General features: G+C 52.9%; 1 protein-coding gene across 5 annotated transcripts in view; it reads right to left on the bottom strand.

Annotated features, from left to right (window-relative positions):
- Window positions 1-7,456: 7,456 nt before the first annotated feature.
- LOC116943793 (CLIP-associating protein 2-like) overlaps window positions 7,457-14,403 on the bottom strand; it is a 52,293-nt gene continuing 45,346 nt past the window's right edge. For all 5 annotated transcript variants that reach the window (XM_076068071.1, XM_076068069.1, XM_076068070.1 and 2 more), the window contains 5 exons: window positions 13,946-14,142; window positions 13,629-13,757; window positions 12,841-13,047; window positions 11,943-12,059; window positions 7,457-11,717 (listed from right to left, as the gene is read on the bottom strand). In XM_076068071.1, coding sequence (XP_075924186.1) covers window positions 11,619-11,717; window positions 11,943-12,059; window positions 12,841-13,047; window positions 13,629-13,757; window positions 13,946-14,142 — 749 coding nt within the window. In that variant the 3' untranslated portion in view covers window positions 7,457-11,618. The remainder of the gene's footprint in view (window positions 11,718-11,942; window positions 12,060-12,840; window positions 13,048-13,628; window positions 13,758-13,945; window positions 14,143-14,403) is intronic.

The following is a 14,403-nucleotide window of genomic DNA, read 5'->3' as shown; positions in this document are numbered from 1 at the left end:
GGTGGGGCCTTTAAATACTGGGGGCACGGTGGGGCGGGAGACGTGGGTGGGTGGGTGGGGGACTTCCGTTCGGCGCGTGCGTCTCGTTGTGCCGCGCGCGCTGCGCGAGACGCATCCGCGGGTGGCGAGCGAGCGCATTGGACGGGGCCGCTGTTGTCGCGGGGTAGGGGGCCCATGGAGGAGGAGGGAGGGATGGAGGATGGATGGATTGGTGTGGAAGGATTTGGGGGGTGGCAAGGGAGATGATGGTGCGAGGAAGAGGGGGGACGAGATGGAGGTTGGTGGTGGAGGAGGAGAATTGGATGTCAGGAGATTTTGGAGGATGATGCTGCCGGATGATATAGAGGATGAGGGGAAGATTCGAGGAGGATGGGATGGGGATGCAGAACGAAGGATGCGGAAAGAGAATTGGGAGTGGGAATGGAAGGAGGAGTTGGTAGATGCGATGGTGGAGGATGGTGGAGAAGGATAAGATGGATGAGATGGAATATGATGGGGGGCAGAGATAGGAGCATGAGACGATGGAAGGGAGGGAGAATGGCGGAGATTTAGATGAAGGAGGATGGGGGAAGATGGGGGGGAGGATGGGATTATGATACAGGTTGGAGGATGGTATGGAGGGTGGTGGAGAGGATGGGGAGGATCGGGAAGATTGAGGGGGGGGAGGGGGGTTCGCGAATTTAATATTTATTTAACAAATATTTCACCTGCGTAATTTATTGATATGGAACATCTCATTTGCACGGATGTCCAGGGCATGGATGGGAGGATGGCATGATGGAGGCTGGGGAAGGGGGATAATGGAGGGCGAGGTGGGGCTGCGGAGAGGATGGGAGGATGGGGGAGGGGATGCGGCTGGATTTATGGGGCGGCCATTATTTTTTGACAGCAGAGTGGCGCAAGGATGGGAGAGGTGAAAACGAGGCTGGTGGAGAATGAGTGAGAGGAGACGATGGGAGGATGGGGGTGGGGGCGATGCGGCAGGGATGTGGGGACAGGTGGCGGGGGGGCGGCTGTCATTGTTTCTATTCGTGTGGAGGAAGGCGGGGTGGGTGCGCTTATTGTTGAGAATCCGTTCTGAATTCGCGATTCCTCCGGTCACGCGGGGACTCTCATTTCAACATTTGACGCAACAAAAACATCGTCACCATACAGCTCATCGACCCCGACCCAGCCTCCTGCCTCACTCCCTCCCTCTTCCTCCGCTAAGCTCTCGCCATGGCAGAGCGATACTGGAGATGTAATTTTGGTTCATTTACGCACGACCAGATTAAGCGATGGCGCAGCCGTGCACTCTGACCCGGCGACCTCAGTTCGATTCCCGAAGACGGCTAACATCAGTGGCGAGTGGTATCTGAACGCACTCCCCCCCGCCCCCACTCCAGCTTCACCAACGGGCACTGACCCAATGTGGTGAAGTATGGTCAAACAACCCCCCCCCCCACGCCACTTCCCATGATCGGAACGACGTGGGCATTCCTTCATCCAGCAGTGGATTGACCAACAGGGCTTCACATGGACAACTGTACACTACTCAATACATTCACTACGTTAGTGCATAATGGTTGCTGTTAAAAACCTTGTTGGTGTGCTGCATACCATTTTTTTTACCAGGTATGGCCTACTGAGCTATATCGGTTTTTTTAGAAGCGACCTGGCACCAAATCATAGCTAAACGAAGTGGCTTGTCACGTGGGAATTTATAGCAGCCAACTAATCTAAACGCGTGTTATTGATTCTACATGTGGAGGGAAAATCCGGAGAACCCGGATAATAATCCACGCGACCACAGGGAGAGACACGCAAACTCAAAATATACATCAGACCTCCTGCATACCAGGCGAGGTCGTTAACATCTTGCTACCGCCGTGGCGCCCCTGGTATTTGTGAGTGCTGGTATATATGGGGTTATGGTGAGTGGCTGGGTGAGAGCTGGTGTATATGGGGTGATGGTGAGTGGATGGGTGGGAGCTGGTGTATATGGGGAGCTGGTGAGTGGCTGGGTGAGTGCTGGTGTATATGGGGAGCTGGTGAGTGGCTGGGTCAGAGCTGGTGTATATGGGGAGCTGGTGAGTGGATGGGTGAGAGCTGGTGTATATGAGCTGGTGAGTGGCTGGGTGAGTGCTGGTGTATATGGGGAGCTGGTGAGTGGCTGGGTGAGAACTGGTGTATATGGGAAGTGGTGAGTGGCTGGGTGAGTGCTGGTGTATATGGGGAGGTGGTGAGTGGCTGGGTGAGAGCTGGTGTATATGGGGAGGTGGTGAGTGGCTGGGTGAGAGCTGGTGTATATGGGGAGCTGGTGAGTGGCTGGGTGAGAGCTGGTATATATGAGGAGCTGGTGAGTGGATGGGTGAGAGCTGGTATATATGGGGTGATGGTGAGTGGCTGGGTGAGAGCTGGTGTATATGGGGTGATGGTGAGTAGCTGGGTGAGTGCTGGTATATATGGGGAGCTGGTGAGTGGATGGGTGAGAGCTGGTATATATGGGGAGCTAGTGAGTGGCTGGGTGAGAGCTGGTGTATATGGGGAGATGGTGAGTGGCTGGGTGAGAGTTGGTATATATGGGGTGATGGTGAGTGGCTGGGTGAGTGCTGGTGTTTATGGGGTGATGGTGAGTGGCTGGGTGAGAGCTGGTATATATGAGCTGGTGAGTGGATGGGTGAGAGCTGGTGTATATGGGGTGCTGGTGAGTGGCTGGATGAGAGCTGGTGTATATGGGTGCTGGTGAGTGGCTGGGTGAGAGCTGGTGTATATGGGGAGCTGGTGAGTGGCTGGGTGAGTGCTGGTGTTTATGGGGTGATGGTGAGTGGCTGGGTGAGAGCTGGTATATATGAGCTGGTGAGTGGATGGGTGAGAGCTGGTGTATATGGGAAGTGGTGAGTGGCTGGGTGAGAGCTGGTGTATATGGGGAGCTGGTGTTTATGAGGAAGTGGTGAGTGGCTGGGTGAGAGCTGGTGTATATGGGGAGCTGGTGTTTATGAGGAAGTGGTGAGTGGCTGGGTGAGAGCTAGTGTTTATCGTGAGCTGGGGAGTGTCTGGGTGAGCGCCACCGGGTTCTCTGCTGTGATTGTTCCGAGTGGAGCATCTGGCGAGGGCCGGGCCACAGCTGGGGAGACCGCGTGGTGAGGTTGGGGGGAGAGGAGGCAGGGGGTGGGATGGGGGAGGCAGCGAGGATGTCACCAACCACCTCCACCACAATCGTCCACACACTGCACTCGGCCACGTGTCCCTGCGAGCAAACAGAACGCCGGTGGGATTTGTTGTTGTTGCAACCCCCGTGTCCATTTCGTAAAATGTACAATATTTATACTGGTAGGAACGAAGTTGTAAACTGAGTGTACCAGCCTGCAATAGATTAATGTGTCCGTCCGTCCGTCCCCTTTCAATACTTTAACGAAGTGAAATCTCGTGCTGTTGGGTGTAAAATCAGCAATAGACAGCGCAGAGACTTGATATGTCTTATTGCACCCAGCATTTGGAAGTAACAATGTCATAAAATTGCGCAAAATTCCAATGTTCCTACCAGCCCACCCTGCAGGGACCTGTTATGGTGGTGGCAACAATAATATATATCCATATTGGCTCAGCGCTGGGCGGATTCCGCCTTTGTTTGGTGATAAGTTGACGTCACCCCCTCCCCTCGACCCCCACCTCATCCCCTCACCGCAGCACCACCCCGCCAACAACAAAGACCACCTTCACGCTGTACGCAGAACCGACTGCTCGCTGCCGGAGGCTGTTTGCGAGCACCTATTAAGAGCTAACGGGGCGCAGGTGACGTCTCAGACGCTCGCGCCGTGCGTTCATTTCACGCCGAGTCGACCTACGGGTAGGGGGGCCGTCCATAAATGACGTCACGCAACTGGGGGGGGGTCAGACATTTGTGACGAGGTTGGGGGAGAAATGTGACGTCACATCAAAATGCGCACCTTTAAATATAGACAACACGTTCTACTTAATTAAATATACTTTTTAATGTTTTCTCCTACAACATCAGAGTGCAGCGCCACATTAAATACGCGCTACAATGACAATAGTTTAAAGCGATTTGATGCATGTTTTTTTTTGGGGGGGAGTTTTGTGACGTCATATTTGAGGGGGGGTCTGACTTTTTGTGACGCCGTGTGACGAAGGGGGGGGGGGGTCAGAAATCGTCCAAAATCGCGTGACGTCATTTATGGACGGCCCCCTAGGCACCAGCAGTGCAGGCGGTTCAGAACATCACGTTCGCCCGCTGGTGTTCCTCAAGCGTGGCCGCGGGGGGGATGCGAACTCAGGGAGTTGGCAGGTTCGCAGGCGTGCTGGCCTCACCGCTTCGTCACCAAAGGCAACTACAAAAGTCGCCCGTACAGGCATACAGACTCTCTACGGGCAAGTGCTGTTTGGCGAGCACCTATGAAGGCCGTCACGGCGCACGAAGAAGGGTGGGTAATCGACACCACGCCCGGCCGCCTTTGTCTTCCCAGTGCCGATGCTTACACACCGCACCGGGTACTCATTTGAGGCTGAGTCGACCCAGGGGAGGGCCCGGGACCGGTTCATAGTACCGGCACTGTCATAGCGTCATTGGTCGCGAGCGGGAATGGAACTCGGTTCGCCGGGTTACCAGCGCAGTGCGCTAACCGCTGCGTCACCCCTCCTCACTGACACAACGCACAGCCACCACCACCGCCCGAACCCTCACCGCTCCGCCTACGCATCTTCCAACACCCCCCCCTCACCGCCATCCTCCACCAGCCCCCACCACCACAGACAAAGGTCCCCCGTGTAGCCTTAACATAATGTTTGGAGCAAGTGCTGTTAGCGAGCACCTATGAAGGCCGGAACGGCACACGAGGGAGTGGGTGGCCAGCATCACGCCGGGCCGCCTTTGTCTCCCCCAGTGGCGATGTCTTTACACACCGCACCAGGTACTCATTTTAGGCTGAGCCGACCTAGGGGACGCCCATAACCGGTTCAGATAATCGCCACCGGTGCTGACCGTGAGCGGGGTAACCGGGTTCGCAGCGCAGCGCGCTAACCGCTGCACCACCGCTCCCGCCTACCTCATCCCCCGCTCACAGCTACAGTCACCTGCTTGTGTCGGGATACAGCTTGGACAGCAGAGGTCACTTACTCATTCACTCCATCGCTGTTCTTCACTCCCTTTATTCCTGATTCATTCACTCCCTCTCTACTCCTTCCATTGCTGACTCGTTCATTCCCTCAGTTCATCACTCCCTCCTTTCCTTACTCGTTCATTCCATCACTTAGTCCTTCACTACTTTATTTAGTATCCATTCGCTCTATCAGTCATTTACTCCGTTCATTCCTTGTTCATTCCCTCGCTCAGTCCTTCACTCCCTGTATTTCGTACTCATTCACTCCTCCCAACCCTCCCTCCTTTTTCAATCCTTTCCTGCGCCACTCCCTCATTCCCCCGTTCCATCCTTCACTTCTCCACAGCCCCCCACCCCTTCATCATTTCACTATCTTTCTCTGCTTCCATTCTTACCTCCCGTAATCTCTCCCCACTTGACTCACTCCCCTTTTCTTTCCCTCTAGCCATCCCTCCTTCACTCCACCCTCCCCTATCCTTCCCTCGATTTGCTATCTCTATTCTCCCACCCTGGTTTACGCCTCCCTCCATTCTTCAATCCCTCCCTCCATCTCAATCCCTTATTCCTTCCATTATCCAATCCCTCCCATCTTCAATCCCTCCTTCCTTCCATTCTTTCAATCACTCACTCGACGTTCTTACTCCCGATCCTCATCCCATCCCCCTCTCTCCTCTCCCTTTATTACCTCCCTCTCCCTCTCTGCCTCTCTCTCAATCCCTCTCCCTGCCTCTCTCTCAATCCCTCCCTCTTCCTGCCTCTCTCTCAATCCCTCTCCCTCCCTGCCTCTCTCTCAATCCCTCCCTCTCCCTGCCCCTCTCAATCCCTCTCCCTCCCTGCCTCTCTCAATCCCTCTCCCTCCCTGCCTCTCTCAATCCCTCTCCCTCCCTGCCTCTCTCTCAATCCCTCCCTCTGCCTCTCTCTCAATCCCTCCCTCTCCCTGCCTCTCTCAATCCCTCCCTCTGCCTCTCTCTCAATCCCTTCCTCTCCAGCTCTCTCAATCCCTCCCTCTCCCTGCCTCTCTCTCAATCCCTCCCTCTCTCTCAATCCCTCCCTCTCCAGCTCTCTCAATCCCTCTCCCTCCCTGCCTCTCTCTCAATCCCTCCCTCTCCAGCTCTCTCAATCCCTCCCTCTCCCTGCCTCTCTCTCAATCCCTCCCTCTCCCCCTGGTGGTAGGGGGGGGGGCTCTGAACGTTGGGTGGGGTGGTCTCGTTGCCGTGACAACGCAATCAGTATGCGTGCTGCGTGCGCGGTGGAGGCAGGAGATAAAGACAAAGATACCCTCCCCTACGGTATAGCCTTCACTGACTCTTAGGCCAAGTGCTTTGGGCGAGCACTTACGAAGGCTAATGTGTCACACGAAGGGAGTGGTTGGGCAGTAAGACCACGCTCGGCCGCCTTTGTCTCGCCAGTGCTTAAGTCATTCCTGTCAACCCATATGGTTTTCCCCATATTCTTGTACAGGTAAATTGTGTTCAGATCCATACGGCATACAGCCGTTTCAATACGGGCAAAAACAGTTTTTGTCTATTTGTTTGTGTTTCTCCCTTGTAATGGGACTTTGTAGGATGAACGGTTGAGATTTATAAGGGGCACGGGGTGAACCAATAAGGTCTGAATTGGTCTGTAATTAAAGATAGGACACTGATCAGGAGTTGACAGGTATGTTGAGTTCACACCGCACCAGGTACTCATGAAAGACCGAGTCGACCCATGGTGTGCCCAGCACCGGCTTAGATATTCACCGCTGGTGTTGGCGATGGGCGAGGAATCGCAGCGCTAACCGCTGCACCACCGCTCCCCCACATATGCACCAGCAACATCGCGTTGTCCCACCACACACACCACCGTACAACACCACCACCACACACACCACCGTACAACACTATACCAACACAGCATTCTATAAATAACCACGCCGCACGCTTTACACCACCACCATTCCACCCAGTCGCATCCCAACACACAATTGTACACCAAAGGCAAAGATGCCCCGTGTAGCCTCAACAGACTGTTGTGGCAAGTGCTGTTCGTGAGCAGCATCTGTGAAGGCCGGCACTGTGGCTAACGAGTGGGGTGGTGGGTGGCCAGCACCACACCCGGCCGCTTTTGTCTCCCCAGTGGAGATGTTTTTACACATCGCACCAGGTACTAACTTGAGGCCGAGTCGACCTAGGGGATGTCCGGGATAATCGTCACCGATGGTGACAGCGAACTATGTCAGACGTGGGCTGGAATCGAACTCGGGCCACCAGGTTCGTAGCGCAGCGCGCTGACCGCTACACTACCGCTACCCACCACCGCCACAGTTCCGGCAACACGACGCACACCAACAACAACAAACGCCGCCGCTCCAGGTGTTAGTCTTTGTGCAAACGAGCAATTTAATCGCGCGAGGGAAGGCGATGTACAAATCACCGTGTCGTCGCGCACACCCGGCAACCATCAACAAATTTGTCCTTCACCGCCAAGATGACGAGGCAGCCATCGATCATCGCGCAATTACATCCATCACCATCCATCATCATCATCCCTCCTCATCCCCTCTCCCGCCTAATCCTCACCCCCTACCGACCCCCCCACCCCCGTGTGCTATCGGCATCGCGTGCTCATTTCAAAGCCGCGTGCTCATTTCAAAGCCGCGCGATCGCAGTCGCATGCAAATCAGTCGCGCTCGGTCCCACCGGCACGGAAAAAAAATTTAATTAACCGCATCGTTGAAATGGATGACGACCAGTCGATGTGAAGGTTCAAGTAATCGATCTGCTGTTGCGGTTGTATCCGCTTGCTCAGAGGCTGGAAAGGGGGGGAGAGAAAGAAAGAGAGCAAAACGAAAATCGCGTGCGACTTTTGAGGCGATTTTTTTTTAGTTGTTGCCTCAGAGGGTTGCGGCGCTAAAATGAAAATGGCGGCGCGAGTTCCCGCCCCCCCCCTCCCCCCCAAAAAAAGAAATGTGACGGCGGAAACTTCTCCGCCCACCGTGCAGCGAACGGCCAATCGCCGTCGAGCTGCCGATCGAAGCCGCCTCGCGATTGGCTGGTGGTGCGCGGCGGAGGCGTGGCTGGTCGTGAGAGGGCGGGGTCGCGAATATTAATTTGACCTCTTGTGGACGAAGAGTTTTGCGGCTTCATCGGGATTGCTCCAGCGTCAAATAAATATTCCGATTGTTAAGAAATGTTTATAATTATATTCTCGGTTCTTTCGGTAAAGTCACGTAGAAGGGAAACAATAAAATAATAAAAAAATATAAAGCAAGAATGTTAATCCCTGCAGTCACGAAAGCTTTACATCAAAATGTTTATAATTAGTTCGATACGGTGCGAATTACGTTCACTCCTCATCCATCCAACCTCATACAATAATAAAAAAAGGCATCACCTACCGCATTCTCCGGATTATAAGACGTACATCACCCCATGTGCAGTATTTCAAAACAAAAGTTTTGGGGTCAATCTTTTAATCCGGCGATCTGTATCCGTGTGAGAGTAGACAACATTTTCAGAACCGCATGAATACCGTCTCACTATTCGGGAAACGTCTTATAATCTGCAGAACAGTCACGAAGTTCCCAGCCAATGACCAGACATTTGATGAAGAGCCGAGAAAAAGCGAGATCGCTGCTAAATCTCTTAGAAGCTTCTTCTGTGGTTCTTTCGGTAAAGTCACGTAGAATGAGAATTAAATAATAAAATAACACAATAAAATTCTCACGACGTTTCGGCCACAGCGCCCGCTTGCGTTGTGGCCGAAACGTCGTGAGAATTTCATTGTGTTATTTTATTATTTTATTCTCATTCTACGTGACTTTACCGAAGGAACCAAAGAAGATGAATCCTTGCAGTCACGAAAGCTTCAAATCGAAACTCTTAAAAGCTGTGTGCGGGTTATACGGGCGTGTTCGCGCGTGGGGAAATCCGACGCTCCGTTGATTCGTTCGAAATCGGATCGCGACGTTTCGTCTCCGGCCCCAAAATCCGGCCCCAAATGACGCATTGCAAGGGGGCCCATCAGAAGCAAACCGACTGGGATTCGTCGCCTATGCAATGTTAATCGACGATTAACATCGATTACATCACGTCATCGTCATGACCCTCGAATACCACAGAGACACAATACGGCAAATATATACTTTAGCAGCATCGTCGGTCAGTCTCGATCTACCACACACACACACAAAAGCCACACAAGTTCGCTCCGTCTCCACTTTGTCGGTGCCACCAATGCTTCTTTGTGTTTTGTGCACTCTGCGTTTGCCACCGCGCCTGCCTCTGTGATGAAACAACTCTCTAAGAATGAAGGAGTTGGTGGATCGCGTGGGGGATGGAACTCTGGACGCATCACAAGAAGTAGGTTTTTTTTAAGCCGATTGTTAAATCGTTACGATTCGTCGATTCTTTGAGGGTGGGATGCAGGAGGGTTCAAGAGAGTTTTGTAGAGTAATTACATGCCTATTCATTATGGGTCTTCTCCCACAATATCCCTCCCCCACCAACACACCGACTACGAGTGCCATTCCTGCCGCTGGTACTAAGCCAGCTGATGTAGATTTGATAGCTGCTGCTGCTGTTTCTGCTGCTATTGTTGCTATCGCTGCGGTGTCTGCAATCCACCAGTGGGGCGATGGTGAATATGCATCCACATTCCTATGACCGGGGCAAAGTATGTTCGTGAGACACTTGTGATTGCTTCCCACAAAATGGTCCGCGTTGTTTTATCCACAGCGGAATGATGTTCTGGGCTCACGACGAAGGTGGACGAACGGCGCTCCCCGGTCATCCTCAAGCTCGAGTGGTTGGCACTGCCCACAACACGTCTGCAAGTCTTGACACATCTTCAACCGCGTGCGTGCAACGATGAACGGTTCAAGATATGAAGGCAATCTTGATTTGAACGATATAACGGCAGCAGAAACAATGTCACGGATGCTGTGTTTACCACTGGCATCACCGTGTGCACTTGAATGTTGTATAGACACGCTTCCTATTCATTTCCATATTCGGCCGATGTTCATCTGGCATGCACGTGTACAACAAAAAATCCCCGAAAAGCTTTGCCATTGGGATTTGCGGAATATCCGCATTAAGTGATGGGTAATTTTTGTCGAAACGTTAGTAGATGCACACCCCTATATAGTCCACAGATTAATACAGATTTATATGGTCCAGATTTATGCATTCATAGCAATATATGTGGTATAGATTGTGCGCTCTATAGTTGACATCCATACCAATGTCTGTGTACACACCATAAATCCACGCAGCCTTAAATCCATGCCAATATCGATTCATACGGCTGTGTGTCACGGAGATTCACACCGCTACAGATTCCGGATATTCACGGCCCTGGAGGTTGTACATTCGTACTGTTCGAGTCGATAGATGGGTTTAATTCGTGACTGGGGCGATTCTGTGTGGAGTTTGGATGTTCTCCCCCTATTCTGCATGGGTTTCCTCCCATAGCTAAAAAAGCCCTCTGTACGATGTAACTGGTATTGGCTAAAACATCCCAATGCTGATAAATATACATGCAAGCTATTCAAGTGGGATTGCACACAGCAGTGACCACTGTGCCCTACTGCAAAAAAAAACTACTTGGCAGGACCATCCAGGAAAGGAGTCCTTGAGACTCAAGTGAGGCTGGGCTGGGTAAAGAGGCGTTATCATAATTTGTAAAAAAATGCCTACACGCCACGGTACATTGTGTATATACTGTGTTTGTCTGCGTGTCGGTGATTGCTATGCACGTAGACACCCTTGTAATTGAGATGTTCCGTCTGCAGGGATTGTGAACGTGAAATATCTTAGCTGATAAATAGATATAACTATAAAACAATACTAAGATATGACGCCCAAGTTGAAAAAAAAAAGAATAATTCACGAGTGTTTTCAGAACTAATCCTTTCTGTTCAGAATGGCACCGTGAAGGTGTGGGATGAGGAGTTTGTTTAATAATTTACGCCCTTATTCCAGACATTGACATCTGCTGCATTCAAAGAGCTCGTGCGCTGTATTATAGCGTGTGTTTGCGCTGCATATCTACCATGTATTCAAACACATGTAATGTCAGTTCAGTGCTGCTTCGAATTCCCATAGCCCACCCGTGCAGAACTTGCCCTTACGGACAACGTGTGCCCAATAATAACGACACTTGCGTGATTTATAATCGGGTCCTGCTTGCAATCGCCATCGATTTCATACCCGTGGCGTGGGTACTTTTTAAGTGAGGGATTATTGTATGGTGACACCAGAAAGTACGCTCAGTAGTGGGGTAGCTGTCCACCCGATAGGTGGTTCTGAAACATAATTCAGCTGGGGTTGTTGGAAGCTGTCACGCAAAGAGGGGGTGTTAAACTGGAATTGATTTAGGTATGGAGAGCTGTCCAGCCAATAGGAGGTGCTGACAGGAAATAGAGTTGGTGGGTGGGGAGCTGTCCAGCCAATAGGAGGGTACTGAAACTTAATTAGGTTGAATATCGGGAGCTGCCCAACTGATATAGGGGGTGCTGAAGCAATGAAGCGACCATCAGCTGCAGTGACCCGAGAGGCTGAGAGCCGGGGAGCCGGGCGAGCCAGGTCCAGCATTGCTCTCTGCACGCTGGATGTACAGATTCAGCAGCTTCATCTGTAGGGAGGGGCAGAGGGAGGCAGATTTAGTGTGAACGACTAAACATATGGGATATAGGGGGCAAAGCCCAAGGAACTGTGAAGTTTATAACACTCTGGTGTCTCCCTACATGTGTTATCCAGGAAGGTTTACGGTAATTGGAGTGCATGGCTCGTAATGTAAAAGTTGCGACTTTAATCTTACAATGCAGTGAATTCGGTAGCAGGTGAAAGGGAGACTCGCCTTGCTGCCAGACAGGTGAGTGAGGTAGGGGGTGAGGCTCTCTCCGATGGCGGTGTGAATCGCCACGAGGCAGAACACGCTCGCTTTCCGCACGCTGCTCTCCGTGTTGTCGTAACCCTGGTGGGGTGGGGGTGGGGGGGCACAGGGGGATAGCCGTTGTAACCGACTTCGGAGTGGCTGATGATGATTATAATTACGTAATCCAATTTATATTTATAGAGCGTGTTCACTCAAGGCGCTTGAACATACGATAATGTTTGCAGGCGTGTGTGCGTCTGATTGTTGTTTGGGCGGTAGGATGGTGGCAGCAAGAAGGGCCTGGGTTCGATTTTGTGTGTTCTCCCCCTGTTCTGCATGGGTTTCCTCCGGGTTCTCTGGCTTCCTCCCATAGATAAAGAAAAAAAAATACAATGTAACTGGCATTGGCCAAAACATCCCAAAGTTGTATAATTACTTGCAAATTACTAAATTGGGATCACACACAGCAGCAACATCGGCCCCATTACTGCAAAAAGTTGTCAGGACCCTCATGTAAAAGAGTCTTCAGACTCGGCAAAGATTTCCTGGGAAACAATTGGAATAATAATAAATAAATAATAGAAATCCGGGACTTAATCGATCAGGCACTCAATGGAATTCATTAAACGTTCCGTATGTATGTTGAACTTCTTTCGCACCATACGTAGCAAGCCAAGTGCTTAGAAAGGACAACAAACTAAACACAACAAGAAGCAGTTTTAAATAAATTAATGAAGGCTCTCTGGAGCAGAGCTGCTGCTGTAAAGACCAAGCCAGCTTTCATAACCGTACATAGGGCATTGCCGGTTCAGGCTACCTTCAATAGCGCCAGTCGAGTAGTTTCCCACGTAACAGTCGGAATAACAACAACAACTAACACCTGCAAGAGGCCCGGGATGATGTCGGGCAGCAGCTGGGTGAGCGCGGTGTGCGGCAGCCGCTGCATGACGCGCGTTTGCATCTTGATGGCGGCGAGGTTGATGGGGAAGTCGGCCGTCTGCACGATGGGGCACAGCACCTTGAGGCACTGCTCGGCGGGCAGCGACGCCGCCAGCACCGACGCCGTCTCCTCGGCGGCGCGGCACACCTAGCGGCGTGCGGGCAAGGCGGGGAGGGCCAGGGTCACGTTGTGTGTACGGTGAACTTCTTTCGCGCCGTACGTTTCCAACCGTGCTAATCGGAGGTGCGATTAGCACGTTTGGAGTGGGGTGAAGTGGATGCGGGGTGACCACGTGAGCACAGGGTGACATGGGTCCGGGGTGACGTGGGAGCCGGGGTGACGTGGGAGCGTGCGTTGAGGGCGGTTGACTGTGCAGGTTTGGGTTTAAGGTGACGGCGATGGTACTGGTGACGCCTGTGGGATTCGTTGTGGTGATGGTGATCGTGTTGGTGGTGGCTGTGGTAGTGGTTGAGCTGACGGCGATGATGATGGTTAGCGGTGGTGGAAATGTCTGTGGTGTTGATTGATCTCAGTTGGGGTGCTGGGGGCAACAGCGATGATTATAGTTGTGATAATGGTTGTGGTTTTCCTACCTCTCTGGCCTCTTTTTATGAGTTATGAAGAAGAGCTATTGACCAAAACATTGTTTTGTTTATTGGTTATGATTTTGGTGGTGTTGCGCGAGAGTGGTGGTGGTGGTGGTGGTGGTGGCTGCCTCTCTCCCATACCTCCTTGTGTGGGTCTCTGTGTGCCTCCAGGACCTTCATGATGGTGAGCTCCGCGTACTTGCGGAAGCACGTGGGCTGGCGACGCAGGAACTCGCTGAGCACTCGCAGCGCCAGCGAGCGGGTCACGTGCTGAGGGCGACGGTCAGGACGACGGGGATAAACGGGAGGGTGGGAGGGGGGGGTGACAGGTGGACGTTACGGTCCGGCCTTGCTCAAAGGCGCACTGAGCGAAGACGCAAAAGGCTGGTCGCCGAGACAAAAACGGTCGACGGGCTGGCAGAAGCGGACATCGCAGAACTACTTGCAGGCTGGCTCACGTCTGCGTCTGCGAGCGTCTCGAGCAACAGCAGCAGCACGGTCTTGAAGTGCTCCTCCCAGGCGGCCGCGGGCTCCTCGCGGCCGGCGCGCTGCAGCTCGCGCAGCGCGGCCCGCCGCTCCTCGGGCCGCCCGCCGGGGCCCGTCAGCTCGGCCAGCAGCTCGGCCAGGGACGAGGCGGCCGGGGGCCCACCCTGGCCTGGGATGGGGGGGGCGGTGAGGGGCGAGAGAGAAGCATGACGAGGTGTGGGTGGATCGGTGGGTGGGTGTGGGTGGATGGGTGGGTGTGGGTGGATGGGTGGGTGTGGGTGGGTGGATGGGTGGGGATGGGTGTGGGTGGATGGGTGGGCGGGTCTGGGTGGATGGGTGGGTGGATGGGTGGGTGTGGGTGGATGGGTGGGTGCGTTGGCGGTTACATGGGTGGCTAGGTCAGTATGTAGGGTGTGTGGACCAACTGGTG

This window comes from Petromyzon marinus, chromosome 19 (assembly GCF_048934315.1).
Source record: "Petromyzon marinus isolate PM22_M1 ecotype Great Lakes invasive population chromosome 19, UKy_Petmar_22M1.pri1.0, whole genome shotgun sequence".
In the NCBI taxonomy this organism is placed as follows: domain Eukaryota; kingdom Metazoa; phylum Chordata; class Hyperoartia; order Petromyzontiformes; family Petromyzontidae; genus Petromyzon; species Petromyzon marinus.
This window is presented reverse-complemented; position numbering and strand designations above follow the sequence as displayed.